This window comes from Oryctolagus cuniculus, chromosome 16 (genome assembly GCF_964237555.1).
Source record: "Oryctolagus cuniculus chromosome 16, mOryCun1.1, whole genome shotgun sequence".
In the NCBI taxonomy this organism is placed as follows: domain Eukaryota; kingdom Metazoa; phylum Chordata; class Mammalia; order Lagomorpha; family Leporidae; genus Oryctolagus; species Oryctolagus cuniculus.
The window spans coordinates 15158829-15178732 of NC_091447.1; the positions used below are offsets into that span (position 1 = coordinate 15158829).

Here is a 19904-nt window from a genome sequence, read left to right on the forward strand (position 1 = left end):
TCTCTCTCTCTCTCTCTCTCTCTCTCTCCCCCTCCCTCCTCCCTTTCCCTCTCCCTCTCCCTCTCCCTCCTCCTCACTCCCTCTCTCTCCTCTCTCTGTCTCTCCTCTCTCTGTCACTCTGCCTTTCAAATAAACAAATCTTTTAAAAAAAAAAAAGTCAAAAGAGTTTGAAGGAACCCCCACCATACAACCTGGGCATGATTTGAGCATCAAAATGATAGTAATGGGCTATGACCCATTGAATAAAATCAGAAACCAAATGAGTCCATACTTACTGGAATAAATGAATGGAACCAAAGTTTGGTGAGGAATCAGCTTTTTTTTATTTTTTCAAAGTAACTCCCAAGTGGAGTAACCATGGTGGAGGAATTTGGCTGATGTGATCTTAATCGAGTGATGAAAGTGAATGTCACAAGTACTAGGACAAACTGCACAACCAACAGGTACAGTGCAGACCACAGCATCAGTTCTGTGATGAGCCTGCCAAAGATGCATGGTCTGAATCTAATCCTAATAAAACATCTAAAAGACCTGCATTGCAGAACTTCTACAAGGGTACCTGTGATCGGGGCTGTGACCTGTGCTCAGGTTAAGCCGCCTCTTTGGATGCTGGCATCATCAGGATGTGAGTTGGAGTCCCGGCTGCTTTGCTTCCGATCTAGCTCCCTGCTAATGTGCCTGGGAAGGACCCGGAAGATGGCCCAACTACCTGAGTCTCCACCATCAATACGGGAGACAAGAATGGAGTTCCTGGCTCCTGGCTTCAACTCAGCCCAGATCTGGCCATTTGCAGCCATTTGGAAAGTGAACCAGCTGAGAGATTTCTGTCTTTCTCTTTCTCATCTTGCTTCTCAAATATGTAAATCTTTAGAAATATAAACTGTAATCGCTAATCATGTCAAGGTTATGAAAATCAACTAAAGACTGAGGAAATGTTGGTACTGAAAGAGTCTATACAGAAAGATGACTAAGGCAATCATGATTCTAAACTTTAAAGGAAAGGACATTATTGGGACATTCAGCAAAATGCCCTAATTTTGAGTTTGTTACTGCTATACAGCACAATGTCCTTGTTGGACTTAAACACTATTTGGATGATGGGGTATTTGGTTGGCAACATACATTCCAATGGTTCAGCAGAAAACTTCTTTGTACTGTATTTCAAAAGTTGCCCATAAACTTGTTTCAAAGTGAATTACACTGATCTATTTAGAAAATACAGAAGCAGGCGGTCAGCCTAGCAGTTAAGACACTAGCATCCCTTAGGCTGGCGCCACGGCTCACTAGGCTAACCCTCCGCCTGCAGCGCCGGCACACCGGGTTCTAGTCCCGGTCGGGGCGCCGGATCCTGTCCCGGTTGCCACTCTTCCAGGCCAGCTCTCTGCTGTGGCCCGGGAAGGCAGTAGAGGATGGCCCAAGAGCTTGGGACCTGCACCCCATGGGAGACCAGGTTAAGCACCTGGCTCCTGCCATCGGATCAGCGCGGTGCACCGGCCGCGGCGGCCATTGGAGGGTGAACCAACGGCGAAAAGGAAGACCTTTCTCTCTGTCTCTCTCTCTCACTGTCCACTCTGCCTGTCAAAAAAAAAAAAAAAAAAAAAAAAAAAAAAAAAAAAAAAAAAAAAAACACTAGCATCCCTCATCAGAGAACCTGGATTCGAGTCCTGACTCCAGGTTCCTGCCAACGCAGATCCTGGGAGGCAGCACTGATGGCTCAAATACTGGGTTCCTACCATGCATGTGGGAGACCTGGATTGAGTTCCAGACTCCTGGCTTCAGGCCCAGCCCTGGCCATTGCCAGCCTTTTCAGAGTGAGCCAACAAATGTGGTAAGTCCCTTACCCTTGATTCTGTATGGCTCTCAATATTTTGTAAAAATTTTGTTTGAAAGGTAGAGTTAGAGAGATTTTCCACCCACTGGTTCACTCCCCAAATGGCTGCAATGGCAAGGGCTGGGTCTGGCCAAAGCCAGGAACCTGGAACTCCATCCGGGTCTCCAACACGAGTGGCAGGGGCCCACACACTTGGGAAGCCATCTGCTTTCCCAGGCACATAACCGGGTCGGAAGTGGAGCAGCCAGGACTTGAACCAGTGTATACATGAGATGAGGCATTGCAGGCAGCAGCTTAACCCACTGTGACACAATGCAGGCCCAATTTTTTTTTTTTTTTTTTTTTTTTTTATAAAATAAACCAGTTACTAGCAGTAGTTAGTGCCCAGTGCTGCTGTAGATTCAGCTGTTTCCAAAATCCTAAGTATTTGAGCACGAACAATAGTTCTCCCTGGACTCGAGCCGGCGCTCCTCGGTTCCATTCTTACTGATAGACCTTCAAACAGCAACCTTTAAAAAGTTTCTCGGGGTGTAAGAAAATAGCAGATAAAGGTCGTTATAACGCTTTTCAGTTGCAGCGCGTCCCACAAAGAATCAGCGTTTCCTGCGAATGTCCCAGCCGGTTTTATCTGTCATTTACAAGAACGACTTGCTCCCTCGAGCCGCGACTAACTTTCCCGCAGGGCCGTGCTTAACTTGGCGCATTCCGTGGGCGCGATCGCCTCTCATCTCGGACCCGGATCTTCGCAGGCGTCGGGGGCCCAACGTAACCACCCCGTCTCCATTTAACGGTTCAAGCGTCCCGCCTTCCCAGGCCACACCCAGTGCGGCAGGCCCGTCCCGCTCGTACACCCTATTGGCTCAACTCCACGCCTCTCATCGCGCCGGGGGCGGGCCCAGGGAGAAGAGCCCTTTTCCGGGCGCGAACAGATGACGACACAGTGGCGGGGTTGAGCGCCTTCGGTCGCTTGAGTCTCTGCGCTAGCTCACAGAGGACCGCTCGCTCTCAGAGGACGGCTCGCTCGGCGATGCGGTCGCTATGACCGTTTGTCAGTTTTTCCTTCAAGGCCGGTGCCGCTTTGGAGACCGATGCTGGAACGAACACCCCGGCGCCAAGGGTTCTGGCGGGGCACGGCAGCAGCAGCAGCAGCAGCAGCCTGCAGGTGACGCTTCCCGGGCGGGCACGGCCTGACATGGGGCCCGCGCGTCCCTCGTGGGTCCCCAAGCGGGGTCCGGCGCCGCCCAGCGCGGCTCAGGTGACCTGACGTGCGGGGATCGCGGCCTCCCGGGCCAGGCGGCGCGTGGTGCCCGGGCGCCCTCGTCGGAGCGCTGGTCCGTGGTGGCGATCTGTGGAGCGAGCGAGGCTCTGGCTCTGGCCCTGGGCGCTCGAGCCAGACAGAGAGTGTTTAGGTCAGAAGTGGCTGTCAGGGCCTCCTGGGGGGTTGCGTGGCGGCGGTGGGCGCCTCGGCGTGGTACACCGACGTGTAGCGGCCCTTTCCCGCGACCCCGAGGTTTACTGAATTCTTTCTTGGACGGAGAGGCTAGCAGCTTGGGTCTGAATCGGGGCTCCTCCTCGAGGGGTAGGCCGCTGCCCCCTTTGGAACTCTAATGCTAGCTGGGACTGCACCGCAGAGAAACGCACGCGCTCGGGAAGCCCTGGGAAGGGCTGCACCGGCCCCAGCGAGCTCTGCGGGGTCGCCCGGGGCTCGCCCCCCCACCGCGTCCGTCCTCCTGTCCTTTCGCAGCGTTGGTGGTGGCGTGGCTGGTCCCCGCTTCAGGAGCCAGCCCTGTTAGCGTCGGGCACAGTTGGTCGGGGGGTGAGCTATTCCCGATGAAAAAGTAGCACCCAGACTCCGAGGAAGGTGAGCGTGACCCGCTCGCCCCGAATGCTGAGTGCGTGCAGAAAGTGCAGGTAGCCCCTGGCAGATAAGTGGATTGAACCCCTAGGAACAAGAGTGTGTGTGGAATTAGAAGCGTGAGGAGGTGAGGTTCTGCGGTCGTGTCCTCACCCCCCAGAGGACTTGGAACTTTGGGGAGATAAGTTACCATTGGCTCCTGTTTGGGGGGGTCTGCTGCTGCTGCTGCAGCCTCCCCTCTTTCCTCTCTGGGTTTGTCAGGAAGAGTTGGCGATGCGCTTGTGTACCTGGGCGCACCTCCCATCATTCCCGTCTCTTAACATAGCTGATGGAGTAGCCCAGAGACAGGTGAATTACCTCTCTGGGCCCCAGCCGCGAAGTGATGAGTGACCATGACTGTCAGCACAGGACAGAGTCCCGTAATAATCTACTCATAGAACCGCAGTGCATTTTATCCACATATTAAATTACCTCTGCAGTCTCCCCAGGAGGAGAAGGGAGACTGAGGCACATCGATTTAAGCATCTATTCAAGGTCAGAGGGTAGAATCTAATCTTTTTTTTCACTGTCCTTTTTTTATTCTTGGTCCATTTATTCAGTGTTTTCTCAGACCCTGTAGGAGCAAAGAATGACAAAAACACAGTTTTTTATCCACAACGAGCTTCCGGTGTAATAGATCTGTGTCAGCTGAACCTACTATCATTATTTTTCTAAGGATTTTCAATCCTCTCTTAATACACAAAAATGCCATGAGACCACAGTATGATTTGCTAATATTGTAGTAGAATGTTGTCCTTATCAAACCTTATGTGTATGTCAACACATAACAAGATGAAACATAATGAAAATGTTAGAGATTTTGAAAGAGGAGTTACCAGTGAAATTGTTAATTTTGTTTATTTTAGGTAATAACAGACGTGGTTGGAATGCTAGCAGCCAGAGATACTCCAATGTTATCCAGCCATCCAGTTTTTCCCAGTCTGCGCCATGGGGAGGCAGCAGAGAGCAAGAAGGGCCGGCTGCCCGTGCCTTTGACGCTGGAGCTGCCTCTGTCAGGAGCAGGGGCTTCGGATTATCTGAGAACTCCTTTGCTTCACTTAGCTCTCATGGGCAGGAAGACGAAAAGAAACTTCTGTAAGTGAAAGCCTTCAGGAAAGTTACTCCCCGTTTCGTTGTTGTTGTTGTTCCCAAAAGCACTTGCAGTGTTTTCTTGAAAAAAGAAACAACTCACTGTTAAACAATCAGAGTATGCCGTGAACATTTGGTGCCCACTTTCCATATTGGAGCACTTGGGTTCAAGTCCCAGGTCTGCTTCCCATTTCAGCTTCTTGCTAATGTGCACCCTGGGAGGAGGCAGATGATGGCTCAAATATTTGGTTCCCTAATACCCATGTAGGAAACCCACATTGAATTCTGGGCTCCTGGCTTCATTCTGGTCCAGCCTCAGCTATTGTGGACATCTGGGGAATGAATGGGCAGATGGAAGATCTGCCTCTGTTTCTGTCTTTCAAATAAATAAATATAAATAACAAATTTCTTTTTTAAAAGTGTTTTCTTTTAAAAGAAATAAACCACTATTTAAAAAAATCAAAGTATAGAGTAGGCCTTAGGTCTAGCAGTTAAGAAATCCACATCCCATGTTGGCATGCCCAGCTTTGAGTTCTGGCTCTGTTCCTGTCTCTGACTTCCTGCCATGCACCCACTGGGAGGCAGCTTCAGTCCAGACCAGTCCTGGTGTGGTGCAGGCATTTTGAGAGTGAACCGGCACGTGGGAATTCTGTCTCTGTCTCTCTGCCTCTAAAATAAATAAGTAGATAAATTTTAAAAATCAGAATAAGCAAAAAGGTAAAAAGTCACCCATGATCCTGTAACTCAGAGCTAACCACTGATTTGCTATATCTCACCCTAGATTTTATTTCACTTAAAAATATATTACCTTTCCGTATGAGCAGAATGCCTGCTCTGGGCTGCACATGCTTTTCCCACTTTCTGCTGATGATACTGTATTGTGACTATTTTTCTGAAGTTCTTCCTGTGCAAGTTCATTGTAAAGGATGAGTTCTTTACAAAGTACAAGGTGATTTAAAACAGCTTGTGATCTTGGAGATCTCTGATGAAAGAATCTTCAAAAGGTTCATGAAAAGGCATATCATGAAAAAGTTATGCATGATTTTCAGAATTTCTTGCATTAGTATAAACACCCTTCGGGGCCGACTCTGTGGCACAGCAGGTTAAAGCGCCGCCTGCAGTGCCAGCATCCTATATGGGTGCTGTTTGAGTCCCAGCTGCTCTACTTCCGATCCAGCTCCCTGCTAATGCACCTGGCAAAGCAGTGGAAGATGGCCCAAGTGCTTGGGCCCCTGCATCCACATGGGAGACATGGAAGAAGCTCCTGGCTCCTGGCTTTGGGATCAGCTCAGCTCCAGCCGTTCTGTCCTTTCAAATTGAATATATCTTTTAAAAAAAGAAAAAGAAAGAATCAGATCTTTCCATGGCTTTGCCACAAAATAACTGTTGATATAAATCTATTTCCATTATGCAAAATATGAGAATTGGAAAAAATGATCTCTAAAGTTCTGTAACCCACTTTGAAAATTGTATAATTCTGTATCATTTCTGCTGTTCCTAGTTAAATGTTCACTGATGTTAATTATAATTAACAAAGAAAGATTAAAATTAGTGTATTGTATTTTATTATTTCTAGTTCTTTAAAAATGCTATCTGTGATAGTTTTTAAGTATATTTCTTAATGGGTCATTGTTTTAAAAATCAAAATTACTGACTTCTCTGACATTATAAATAATATAGCTATAAAATACAGTTCTTTCTCTTTTTTTTTTTTTTTTTTTTTAATTTTATTTGAAAGGCAGAGAGAGTCAGAGGTTTCCACCCACTGGTTCACTCCCCAAGTGCTTGCAACAAATATGACTGGACTAGAGTAGGCCAAAACCAGGAGCTCAGAACTCAGACCAGGTCTCCCACCAGATTAGCTGGGAGGACCTAAGTACTTGAGTCACCATCTGCTGCATCCACAGTGTACACTAGCAGGAAGCGGGATCAGAAGCGAAGTAGCCGGGACTCAAACCAGGCCCTGCAGTGCGGGATACAGGCGTCCCAAGCAGGGCTGCAGCTGCTGTGCCGCACACTCACCCCTGTAGTTCAGATTTCTGTAAGCTGCTTTAAAAACATTCTTTAGGAAATATAAGCAAAGAAATCTAAAATTATGTTTAGTAGAATTTAAGATTTCAGTCATCGAAAATTGTAAATGATAAATTTTAGCAAACAGGATGTAAAAAAGATCTTTTACTCTATTTTTTTTCTTTTTTTTTTAGGGAAGGAATTATAAAAGATATGGTGGTTTGGAAGTCATCTGGGCAGTGGATGTTTTCTGTTTATTCACCAGTCAAAAGGCAGTCTAATATTTCAGGTAACTGAGAAGTTAGGTACCTTAAAAATGTGTTCTAAAGCTGTTATTTTCCAAAAATAAGATCATGCCAAATAAATGAACCACGAACAGTTACCATTAGGAGAGTTTGGACAAGATGCCTTCCTTTAGAATATCCCTTTCCCTTTTTCTTTTGTCCATAGTCCTTAAGCCCTTTATGATCTTAAACTTAGACCTCCATCCAGGTTTTTCCACCCACCTTGGTGGTCCTGGACCATCAACCTGGTAAGGAAACAGCAGGTATATAGCAGAGAGAACTCCCGCAGTCAGTACCCAAAACTCAGGGGCCTCCGCTGTTGTCATCCTGCTCACTCATTCTGTGTGCATTTGCGACACAGCACTCTAGTTACTCAGTCATTCAGCAAGTTGGCATTGAATTTCTTCTGTGCTGGGCCATGCTCAAAGTTTGGGGTGACTGGATGATGTACAGATTCCTCCCTTGCAAAGCTTATGTTCTTGGCAGAGAAAGGCAAGAGGTAATGCAGAGAAATAAGAGAATTTCAGACAGTGATATTTCTATAAAGGAAATAAAATATTAAGACTTTAGTCCATGTAAGAATTAATACTTAATTAGTAATGAAGTAGTTTTCATCAGTTCAGAATTAAACATAGTATCTATCACCCTAAAGAAGTGAGTCTCAAAATAAAGAAAGTGGAACCCTGAATAGAGTTGCCTGATAAAAATACAGGACATCCTATTAAATTTAAATTTCTCATAAACAAAGAATAGCATTCTTAGTATATATACAGCCCAAAATATTTGGGACACGCTTAGACTAAAGAAGTGTTTGAATGGCTGAAATTCAGATTTAACTGGGTGTCTTGTATATTTTTTTTCTGTAAAATTTATCAGTGGCCTCTTTTCTTTGATTTTTTTTTAAGATTATTTATTTGAAAGATGGAGTTACAGAAAGGCAGAGGCAGAGAGAGAGAGAGAGGGAGGTTCCATCTGCTGGTTCACTCCCCAAGTGCCAACAAAGGCCGGAGCCTGGCCTATCCAAATCCAGGAACCAGGAGCTTCTGCTGGGTCTCCTACATGGGTGCAGGGGCCCAAGGACTTGGGTCATCTTCTACTGCTTTCCCAGGCCATAACAGAGAGCTGGATTGGAAGTGGAGCAGCCAGGACTAGAACCAGCACCCATATGGGATGCCGGCACTGCAGGAGGTGGTTTTACCCGCTATGCTACAGCGCCAGCCCCACGTCCTGTATTTTTAGTTCCTAAATCTGGCATCCCTACCCCTGAGAGCCTTTCAGGGTCTGGACACGTTTAGAAACATTTTCATTAATTGCCATTTTCACCACACCGATGCTTTACTATTGATGCCAAAGCACTGTTGGATAAGACTGCTTAAATTTCAGCGTAGTCAAAGCAAAGACAGCAGACTGCTTGTAGAACCTAGCACTCAGAATAAGACCTTGTAAATGCCTTTTGAACTCCACAGTGTCCCCCAGGAAAGGTAAAAATGGTTGATGTTGTTAAATCTTCACCCCTGAGTATATAACTTTTTTTTAAAAGATTTATTTATTTATTTGAAAATCAGAGTTGCAGAGAGAGAGAGAGAGAGAGAGGTCTTCCATCCGATGGTTCACTCCCCAGACAGCTGCAACGGCCAGAGCTGTGCTGCTCCGAAGCCAGGAGCTTCTTCCTGGTCTCCCACGTGGGTGCAGGGGTCCAAGGAGTTGGGCCATCTTCTGCTGCTTTCCTGGGCCATAGCAGAGAGCGGGACAGGAAGTGGAGCAGCCAGGTCTTGATCTGGCACCCACATGGGATGCCGGTGCTTCAGGCCAGGGTTTAACCCACTGCGCCACAGTGCCGGCCCCCTGAGTACGTAACTTTTTAAAAACAATTCTCAGTGTCACTGGTGACAAGCCCACAGTCGCCTCTTCCTCATGTGTAAGTGTTATGGTTGTCTCCAGGGAAACATGGCTGGCTGATTTGTGAGCCAAGCCAGCCACTTTTTGTCCATTTTTATTTGTAAGAATGACAGCTATGGTTATTCAGACTTGGGTATTTGGCAGACACGTTCTTAAAAAATGGAGTGAGCTCTCTCTGTCTCTCTCTCACTGTCCACTCTGCCTGTCCAAAAAAAAAAAAAAAATGAAGTGAGCTTGTGCCTTCAGAGAAAACAACTAACAGTGATTATTGCCAGGAACAAAATTCAAGCTTTCAAGCAAAAACTAGAATCTTTTCTGTCACTATGAGCAATGTGGTTTCTCAGTACTTAAAGTCTCTTCTGGTGAGATAAGTGACATTAATAGTTGTGACTCTTTGGTACTGTATAACGTTATATGCCAACACTCAGAAGTTCTACATAAGTCACTGTATTTTCCCAGTGATCCTGTGTGTGACGTTATAAATGTTTGCATGGCTGAAAAGTCCATTCTACATACAAGATAAAACAGTGCATTTTAATATAATGGTACTAAAGTCTATTTTTTTTAAGATTTATTTATTTACTTGAAAGAGTTACAGAGAGGGAGAGAGAGAAATGTCTTCCATCTGCTGGTTTACTCCCCAAATGGCTGCAACAGCCATAGTGGGACTTGGGCCATCTTCTACTGCTTTCCCAGGCCATAGCAGAGAGCTGGGTAGGAAGTGGGACAGTCAGGACTTGAACCGGTGTCCACATGGGATGGCAGCGCTGCAGGCGGCGGCCTTACCCACTATGCCACAGCACCAGCCACCTAAGTCTTTTTTTTTTTTTTTTAAAGATTTATTTATTTACTTGAATGTCAGAGTTACACAGAGAGGGAAGGAGAGGCAGAGAGAGAGAGGTCCTTCATCCACTGATTCACTCCCCAGATGGCTGCAATGGCTGGAGCTATGCCGATCTGAAGCCAGGAGCTTCCTCTGGGTCTCCCATGTGTGTGCAGGGGCCCAAGGATTTGGGCCATCTTCTACTGTTTTCCCGTGACATAGCTGAGAGCTGGATCAGAAATGGAGCAGCCAGGTCTTGAATTGGCGCCCATATGGGATGCTGGCACTGCAGGCGGCAGCTTTACCCGCTACGCCCTACGCCACAGCGCCAGCCCCCTAAAAGTCTTAATATGGCTTAAGTCCACATTATAGCTAACCTTTAGGAAACTACCACTTGTCACATTTTGCTACAATATCAGAATATCCAGTTATCTGTGAAGGCCGTTTAGATCTTCCTTTCCGGAGTCCAGCTTTTCTTCATACACTTCGGCCAGAACAGCTTCTGGCAACAGAGTGAATGCAGAGGCTAAAACAAGATTTCCAAACCTAAAACAATGCTGTTCATCTCTCTAGGTATTTTTTGTTTTGGAAGATAGTTTTTTCATTTAAATGGATATGTAAGTGGCTTCTTGTAAATGATTGAACAAATATTTTCCAAATTCCTCTGTTTACATTTCAAATGTGGGAGTTATCTATATATGTAAAACACAGATCTTTGGGGTCTTTTAAGGGTTTTTTCCTTCTTAATGGTTCTTAAGAATGTAAATAGATCCTGAGACCAACTGTTTTTCTGTACCACTGTCCTTAGGCATCTGTTGTTTAGAATGAATTAATTTCCTGTGCAGCTAGAGTGATGCTACTTCTGTACCACCCTTGCAGGAATTGAGAAAATAGCACAAATTATTTCCTGTGTTCTGTGGTTCAGAAGAGGAACCCTGGTTGAGCTATACCTGGAAGGTATAGAAAGTAGCTAGGGGAACAGTGTTAATTTAGATAGAGTGGTTATCCTTTCTTATAAAGTGGGATTGGAACTGAGTTCTGAGTGATGAGAAAGTAGTGGTTATGGGAAGATTTGGAGAGAACATTCCTGGCAGTAGCATAGGGGATTCAAAAGCCCTGAGTTGGGAATAAGAGTGGCCTTGTAGAAGAACAGCTGAGGCCTGAATCGCTGGAGGGGAGTAAACAAGGCAGAGAGTAGTATGACTTAGGGTCACAGAAGAAGCCAGGTCACGTCTCATTGGGCCTAATTACCCTGGGCGGGCAGCCCTGAAGAGCAGGAGACGGAGACGGTGCTTTCCAGTCAGGAAATGCTTGCTCAGGCTGCTGTGTGAAAACAAAAATAATTTGTTGGGAGCAGAGACAGGAGTAGAGGCAGGGAGAGAAGTAGGTGATTGCTGTTGAGGACGGCATTGAAATTATTCACAGAATTGGTCAAATTCAGGCCGTTTCAGAGCTAGAACTAGCACGATGCTGATTAAATATGAGAAAAGAGATATCCAAGATGACTCCTGAGTGCTTTGGGCTGAGCAGTTGATAGGTGTGGGAAGGACAAGTCACTGGAGGCCATCCAGGGTCCCGACTTGAATGTTTAATCTTTACTCTGAGGCACAGGTCTTTGGAGTTATTTGTATTCTTGGAGTTAATTATGTCTGCGTTAATTCTCTAGAAAATAACTCAAACACATGCTTTCCTTTCTTAATAAGCTTTCAATTATAAGACATAGCTGTAGAAAATTTGGAAAAGCATAGGAATATGTAAATAAAATGAAAATCACCTAATATTACAAAGATATTGTATATACTCACAAATATATTTCTTGTTTATATATATGAATATAAAATTAGGACCCTAGGCCGGCGCCGTGGCTCAATAGGCTAATCCTCCACCTTGCGGCGCCGGCACACCGGGTTCTAGTCCCGGTTGGGGCGCCGGATTCTGTCCCGGTTGCCCCTCTTCCAGGCCAGCTCTCTGCTATGGCCAGGGAGTGCAGTGGAGGATGGCCCAGGTGCTTGGGCCCTGCACCCCATGGGAGACCAGGAAAAGCACCTGGATCCTGGCTCCTGCCATCGGATCAGCACGGTGCGCCGGCTGCAGCGGCGGCCATTGGAGGGTGAACCAACGGCAAAGGAAGACCTTTCTCTCTCTGTCTCTCTCTCTCACTGTCCACTCTGCCTGTAAAAAAAAAAAAAAAAAAAAATTAGGACCCTAATCTGGTTTTGTGTTCTTTTTTGTTTGCAGTTTGTCTGTTACTAAAATCCTGGGATGAAATCCTTACATATAACACCCTGTGTTTATATATATATAATTATCTTCAGAGGTTAAGTCTTAGAAATTTTATTATAAGTCAGAGTGTGAGCATTTTAGGACCTGGTGATGCTCATTGACAATTTTTCCCCAAGAAAAACTGTTCTGTTCCCTTAATAGTAATTTAGGAGACTATACATTTCCCATATCAGAAACAATAAATATCTGTTTTTAATTTTTGCCAGTCCAGTAAATATGCATTTTATCACTATTTTAAGTTGCATTTTAAAAATTTAGCTATTTTATTTATTTACTATTTGATTTCTTTTTTGTAAATTGCCTATGCATTCTTGCCCATATTATTTTTCTTACCAATTTGTGAGAACTACTCATACACTGAAATTAGCTCTTTTGTCATGGATATTACAAGAATAGTTTTCTGAGTTTACTATTTGTCATTTAATTTTGTTTATTGTGGTTTCTGACAGGATGTTTTTGGACAGAAGTATGAATGTATGTGTTCAAATATTTTCCTTTGTTATTCCTACTTCATTTCTTGAGAAAATTCTTCCCAATGAAAGACCAAATAACCCACTCTGATTCTAATTTTGTAGTTTACTAAACATGAGATAAGTGATAGGCTTTCAGTTTCTCCTTATGCTTATGAGAGTTTTCTAATAATCAACATTAGCATATTTTCTTGTCTAGCACCTTTAGCTTTACTATCAAAATTATTAATATTGATCTTAAAGATTCCAATTGATTCCTCACTTCAGGTTTTACAGACATATCACCAGAGGAGTTGAGGCTTGAATACCATAACTTCTTAACCAGCAATAACTTACAGAGTTATGTAAGTTTGTTTCCTATTCATCTACCTCAATAACAGACGAGCTGTTCATTACTGTGTCTTTGGAGTGGCTTGCTTGTGTGTTGCAGAGTTGCTGAGGTCTGTCATTTTCTTCAGGACAGGCTATTTTTATTTTCTAAATTAGGTTCTTTGAAATTTGTTGGTAATCTATAATGATAATGCATTTTGACTGTAGTGACTAGGAATATAATTTTTGTTATAAATGAATTACCCAGCAATCAGCCTAAAAATCAAACCCTTTCATCTTTTGACAGACATTTATTAAGGATCTGTTCGGTGCAGATCCCATGATGACTGCTAGAAAAACAGTTAAGTAAGATGCAGTCGATGATACGGATCAACACCCTTACATCAAATACCAAAAAACAGATAACAGTAAAAATATGGGCTAGGAAAAGTTGGCGTTCCTAACAGAAACAATCTAAATTTTGTGTTTTTCTGTTGTCTGCAGTCATGATCATGCATTTCAACTAGTACACATGTTCAGCTCCCATCCAAATGTCACGCACTCTGCTGCCAGGTGCTAGTGATCCTTAACTAGGTGATACAAGGAGTGGAAGAGCAGGGAGAGGGACTAGCGCTGGAGTATCCATGGCGAATCAGGGTGGGATCAATGCAGGTTTTGCAGGTTAATGCACCAGAGAACTGTTAGAGAAACTTTCCTTGATTTTGATGAAGTTGTTATTGAAGAGACTAACATACATCCAATACTGAATCATCATTTTTTTCTCTTCTCTCTTCAGCTAAATTCTGTCCAACAGTTAATTAATCAGTGGAGGAACAGGGTAAATGAGCTGAAAAATATAAATGCCTCAACTCAGGCGGCTTTGGTGAGTATCAGCAGACTTCAGGGAAGTAGCTGGCCTGCTGCCTGTGCTGCAGAGTCTGCTTCACCTTGCGTTTGGGGAGCAAAGCAAGCATTCTCTCTTGAGAGTTATAAAGCCTGTATTCCCAGCATAACAACACTGAGAATCTAGGCCCTGGCATTTTCATCTGTTCTCAGTTGGAAAGCAGAGATGATTATGCTTTTTAGAGTCAAGCTGTTAACTTTATTTTTTTAAAGATTTATCTATTTATTCAAAAGTCAGAGTTGCACAGAGAGAGGAGAGTCAGAGAGAAAGAGAGAGGTCTTCCATCCAATGGTTCGCTCCCCAATTGGCTGCAATTGCTGTAGCTCACCCATCCGAAGGCAGGAGCCAGGAGCTTCTTCCAGGTCTCCCACACGAGTGCAGGGGCCCAAGGACTTGGGCCATCTACTGCTTTCTCAGGCCATAGCAGAAAGCTGGATCGGAAGTGGAGCAGCCGGGTCTCGAACTGACGCCCATATGGGACACCAGTGCTTCAGGCCAGGGCGTTAACCCACTGCGCCACAGTGCCTGCCCCATAGTTTTTAACTTTAGTAGTACTAGTTTTGAGAATTGGAAAATATTTCATAAATTCAAGTATTTAAAGTTACCTGAGTTCTTAAGAAAAGTTACTTTGAAAAGTGACAGGAATGTACAGACTAACGTGCACTTGAGTGACTGAAAGATACTCACCGTAGTGGGTTCCTAGTCAGCCACAGAAATGCTGCTAGAAGACTTAGAAAGGATCTTCAGAACGTTCTTGCAAAATGTATTATGAAAACATTGTACTCCAAATCCATTTACCTTTTAATTCCATTTTTCTACAAACTTTCCAAAGGCCCCTTGTATGCTCACCTGTCTCCACAGATCCATGGTCCTGACTATAGCAAGTTTGCTTTTCTATTTCTGTCAATAAAATTGTGATTTTTCTACCCCATAAAAAAATCCTTAAGAACGTTATTTTAAAACAAGAAATTGGGGGCCAGCACTGTGGCATAGTAGGTTAGGCATCTGCCTGCAACGCCAGCATCCCATGTGGGTGCCAGTTCGAGTCCTGGCTGTTCCAATTCCAATCCAGCTCCCTGCAAATGGTCTAGGAAAGCAATGAATAATGGCCCAAGTCCCTGGGCCCTACATCCACGTGGGAGACCTGGAGGAAGCTCCTGTCTCCTGGCTTCGGATCAGCCCAGCTCCAGCCCTTGTGGCATTTGGGGGGTGAACCAGCAAATGGAAGACATAACTCTCTGTCTCTCCCTCCCTCTGTAACTCTGTCTCACAAGTAAATAAATAAATCTTTGCAAAAAAAAAAAGCAAGAAATTTACATTCAGAATGTTAGTAACCTAGTAACCCCAGTTCCTCCAGCAGTTTAAAGCTTCTGCTGTAAAAGTCCCGGGAGTGGTATCTGCCTAACAGCAATTGCTGACCGTCGCAGCGTCCTCCCCTCCCTTGCATACCTGCTTCCTAGCCAGTGTACAGCCATGCCCAGGCTGGTTCCTTCCCCTTTCAGCTGCTGTGCCATTGGAATTGAGTGGGCCATCTTGGAAGTGGCCTGTCCCTAGGTGAGAGTGGCCTGTAGTCAGTAATGAGAGCTGGAGAAGGGAAACTGATCCAAAGAACCTGGAGCCGGAAATCCCGAGCTCTTGGCTGGTGTCCTCGGGCCCCTCTGTGGGTAGGGGTCTGGAACAGCCCACCTATCGCTGCCTTAGCATGTGTGGCAGCCCCTTCCGTCTGCCTGCGGGGTGGTGACCTACTGTATGGATGTGCTAGAACGTGTTCATCTGTTTTCCTGCTAATGAAGAGCAAACCGAGGGAGCAGAGTCAAACCTAAGAGCGAAAAGTACGTGCTGCCTGCTTCCATCTGTGTGACCCTCCGCACAGCTGTCAGCCACAGTGACGGAAATGTTCTAAATCTTGATCGAGGTAGTTTGTCAAAACTCTTTGAAATATGTACCAAAAATGGTGCACTTTATTGTGTAAAATCTATACCTCTAAGTAAAGTTTTTTGTTTTTTTCTTTAAAAAAAAAAAAAAAGCTGTTGGAGCGTCCTTTGCTCAGGAAAGGCCTCTCGGAGGGAGGAGTCAGGGAGAAGCTCCCGGAAAGGGAGGCGGAGGTTTCGGGGGTGAGAGACCTCCCTCAGCAGGGACTAGCAGGGGAAAAGGAAATGTTCAATGGATTTTAGTAGTAGCCTCTTTTTTTTAAAAGATTGATTTATTTATTTGAAAGGCAGAGTTGCAGAGAGCCATAGGTCTTCCATCTGCTGGTTCACTCCCCAAATGGCCGCAGCGGCCGGAGCCGTGCTGATCTGAAGCCAGGAGCTTCTTCTGGGTCTCCCACATGGATGCAGGGTCCCAAGCACTTGGGCCGATTTCCACTGCTTTCTCAGGCCATACCGGAGAGCTGGATCAGAAATTGAGCAGCCAGGACTCAAACCGGTGCCTATGTGGGACGTCAGCACTGCAGGCAGTGGTTTTACCCACTATGCCACAGCGCCGGCCCCAGTAGTAACTGTTTAATGAGATAATTATATTCAAGCATTAAATTGCATATCCTATAGAGGTCTCTTTCTCCTATTGTCTAGATTTCTTTTTGTTTTAAGATTTATTTTATTTATTTGAAAGATAAGAGTTACAGAGAGAGGTAGAGACAGAGAGAGAGGTCTTCCATTCCACTGGTTCACTCCCCAGATGGCCGCAATGGCCACAGCTGAGCTGATCCAAAGCCAGGAGCCAGGATGCTTCTTCCAAGTCTCCCATATGGGTGCAGGGGCCCAAGGACTTGGGCCATCTTCTACTGCTTTCCCAGGCCATAGCAGAGAGCCGGATCGGAAGTGGAGCAGCTGGGACACGAACCCGTGCCCATATGAAATGCCAGCACTGCAGACGGGGGCTTTAACCCACTGTACCACAGCACCAGCCCCTAGATTTCTTAATAAATGCAGATCTTCCCTTATAATATAGATATCAAAGTGTACTATCAAGAATATTTTTCTGGGGGCTGATGATGTAGTGCAGCAGGTTAAGCTGCCGCTTGCAACCAAATCAGAGTGCCAGTTTGCGACCCAGCTGCTCTGCTTCCCATCCATCTCCCTGCTAATGCGCCTGGGAAGGCAGCAGAAGATGGCCCAACTACTTGGGCTCTTGTCATCCGTGTGGGAGAACAGTATGGAGTTTCTAGCTTCTGGCTTTGGCCTGACCCACCCCTGGCTATTGCCACCTTTTGGGGCAGGGACCAACAATGAAAGATCTCTGTCTCTCTTCCCCCTTCCCCCTCCCCCTCCCCCCACCCCCCGTTGCTCTACTTTTCAAATAAGTGAATAAATAAAGTATGTATGTACGTGTATATACCCATGCCCCATGGGTACAGGTGTTTAGCCTAGCAGATAAGATGCCTGCCCGCATTGGAAGGTCTGCATCTGATTCCCAGCTCTTGCTCTTGGCCCCAACTTTCTGCCAGTACAGACTCTGTAAGACAGCAGTAATGGCTGAAATAACAGGTTTCTTGCCACACATGTGGAAGTAAATAAGAATAAGCTATCTTTGTGATTATACATGCTCACGGTAGAAATTTTTTAAAAAACACAGATAACTCCCTCAGGGACTGGCATTGTGGTATTGTGGGTTAAGCTGCTTCCTGTAGTGCCGTCATCCCGTATGAACATGGGTTAGAGTTCCCTGCTAATGTGCCTGGAAAAGCAGTGGAAGATGGCCCGTCACGTGGAAGACCTGGATGGAGTTCCAGGTTTCTGGCCTCAACCTGGCTCAGTCCACATTGGGGAGTAAACCAGCAAATGGAAGAGATTTCTCTATGTGTGTCTGTCTCTTCCTCTTTCTATGTAACTCTGCCTTTCAAATAAATAATTTTTTTTAAAAGAAACAGTTAGAATTCATCAAACAGAGACCATCACTATTAACTTACTGATGTACATTTTTCTATATATATTTATATTATTAGTAGCTATAATTACATTGTTTATCCAGTATTTGAATTATATCCTATCCTTTTCAACATCATATTATGGGCACTTTTTCCATGTTAAACAATTAAACACATTAAACCTTATATATATGGTACACACACACACACACACACACGCACACTTGTTTGAGCGAGACAGACCAACAGGCTCCCATCTGCTTGTTTACCTGCAATGGGCAAGACTGAGTCAGGCTACAGCTGGGAGCTGGGAACTCAGTCCAGGTCTCCTACATGGGCAACAGGGGCCCAATTACTTGAGCCGTCACCTGTTGCCTCCCAGGGTGCAGGAAACTAGAATAAGCACCAGGGTGGGTTTCGAACCCAGGATTCCAACATGGGATTCAGGCATCCTAACCAGCAACTTGACCACAAGGCTAAACATTTAGCACACAATTTCACACTTTTATAAACACATATTTTAAAAACTGAATTTGGCTGTACAGTGTGGAGGAAAGGTACTTTATTATTTGCATACCATTTTTTTTTAAAGCTCTCTGATGTAAAGGATGGAATGAATCAAGCAGCCCCTACGTTTGGATTTGGCAGTGGGCAAACAACAACCTTTGGATCACCAGGTAAGTGATACATGCAGACCTTCACTGATTTAGAAAAGTCGAACTTAAAAGGCTTCAAGTTATAAAGCCGAATCACCCATGCAGATTCTCCCACCTTACATTAGGCAGCATGGAAGAACTGGCTTGTCAAGCATTTGTGTGAGCAAGGCCAGAATGGGCATGATGTTTAAAGGATCCTACGATTGGGGAATGATTATTTCAGGAGTTTCACAAGAATATGTAACTATGGTGGCAGCACTTTCGGGAGGTTTCTGTTGCTCTGTGTACCAGCAGGGCACTGTCATTACAGCTGTGAGATGGGGTGACAAGCTGCTGGTGAAGTCCACCCCCTGTTCCCTTAGCTTTTCCTTGGGGTTGGGGTAAACCAGAGTGGAAATGAGGCCCATAGTAGAAGAGACAGGGCTGTGGGGTTAGTGTGTTCTAACTTCCCAACCTCAAAACATGGCAGAAATAAGGACAGCAGGGAGTATAACATAGCCTTGTCTTCTGACTGTAATAGATTTTTCCTCCTGTATTTTGCAGGTTTTCCAGTGAAAAACAGCAGTAATAATGCTCAGGTCTTTAGCTTTAAACTAAACTCTGGATTTGGCACTGCCCCTTCTGGAAGCCAGTCAGTGTTTGGGGGTCCTCCAACGTTTGGAGCAGTCCCCTCTGCCGGTTCTGCCATCTCTACTTCCACTCCAACTTTCGGATTTGGGAAACCTGAAGTCACATCTGCTGCTTCATTTTCATTTAAAAGCCCTGCAGCTTCCAACTTTGGATCGCCAGGATTTTCAGGATTTCCGTCTTCCTTGGCGGCAGGCCCAGCCGGAGCCCCAGCAGCCCCAGCCTGTGGCAGTGGCGGTTCTGTGGCTGGTTTTGGTCATGTGAGCTCACAGTCACAGACTGCGTTCTCTAAGCCATCTAATGACATCTTTGGAAATGGCAGCATCTCCACCCCTCTCCCAGTATCAAATGTCATTGTCACAAAAGATAACGTGTTATTTACAGCCAAGGATCAGCTAACAGCAGAAGAACTGGAACAATTTCAATCCAAGAAATTTACTCTGGGAAAAATTCCACTAAAGCCACCACCTCTGGAGTTTCTAAATATTTAAAAGGATGCTTGCTTTTAAATGCAAAAAAGAATGTGTTTTGAAATTATTTTGAGCGGTTCATATGAAAAAGCAGACACACATATGCATATATGTACATATGTAGACATACACATAAGGAATATAAGGTTTTGCATTTTCACTTTTTTCTTAAAGCTAATTATTTAAGTAAAACAACAAAACTACTTAGCAAGAAGGGAAATTTTTTGTACTGTAATTATGAATACAGCTGAAAAATTTGCACTGAATAAAGTACTTTTCTCATTGTATACCACTTGTCTCACCCTTTAAAATGTTATCTTTAATTTTTTTTTAGGAAGGAGATAATTTATTGAGGGGAGATGCTCAAATGTTTAGCTTACTTGTAGGATAACATTGGTGGCAAGACTTCATGTGGAAGATTCTCTAAAAGACATAACTAATTTAATTTCAAGAGTGACAGCTCTTCAATGACCTGGGGAGCCTTCAC

General features: G+C 44.8%; 1 protein-coding gene across 2 annotated transcripts; it reads left to right on the plus strand.

The window, feature by feature from the left end:
- The first annotated feature begins 1976 nt into the window (after positions 1-1976).
- NUP42 (nucleoporin 42) lies at positions 1977-19704 on the plus strand. Of its 2 annotated transcripts, XM_002713713.5 has the most exons (7): positions 2739-2993; positions 4592-4820; positions 7019-7113; positions 12851-12927; positions 13689-13775; positions 18257-18341; positions 18864-19704. In XM_002713713.5, exons 1-7 carry the CDS (start codon positions 2870-2872, stop codon positions 19436-19438), a joined length of 1272 nt encoding a protein of 423 aa, XP_002713759.1. In that variant the 5' UTR covers positions 2739-2869; the 3' UTR covers positions 19439-19704. The 2 variants fall into 2 exon arrangements, with proteins under 2 accessions (XP_069915751.1, XP_002713759.1); XM_070059650.1 differs by lacking the exon at positions 7019-7113 and having other exon boundaries at positions 1977-2993.
- Positions 19705-19904: the final 200 nt, after the last annotated feature.

Excerpts from the sequence above, each read along its gene's own strand:
- NUP42 (XM_002713713.5), top strand. The coding sequence starts at position 2,870 with ATGACCGTTTGTCAGTTTTTCCTTCAAGGCCGGTGCCGCTTTGGAGAC. Across the intron at positions 2,994-4,591 it reads GCAGCAGCAGCAGCCTGCAG|GTAATAACAGACGTGGTTGG; the intron begins GTGACGCTTCCC and ends TGTTTATTTTAG. Across the intron at positions 18,342-18,863 it reads AACAACCTTTGGATCACCAG|GTTTTCCAGTGAAAAACAGC; the intron begins GTAAGTGATACA and ends TGTATTTTGCAG.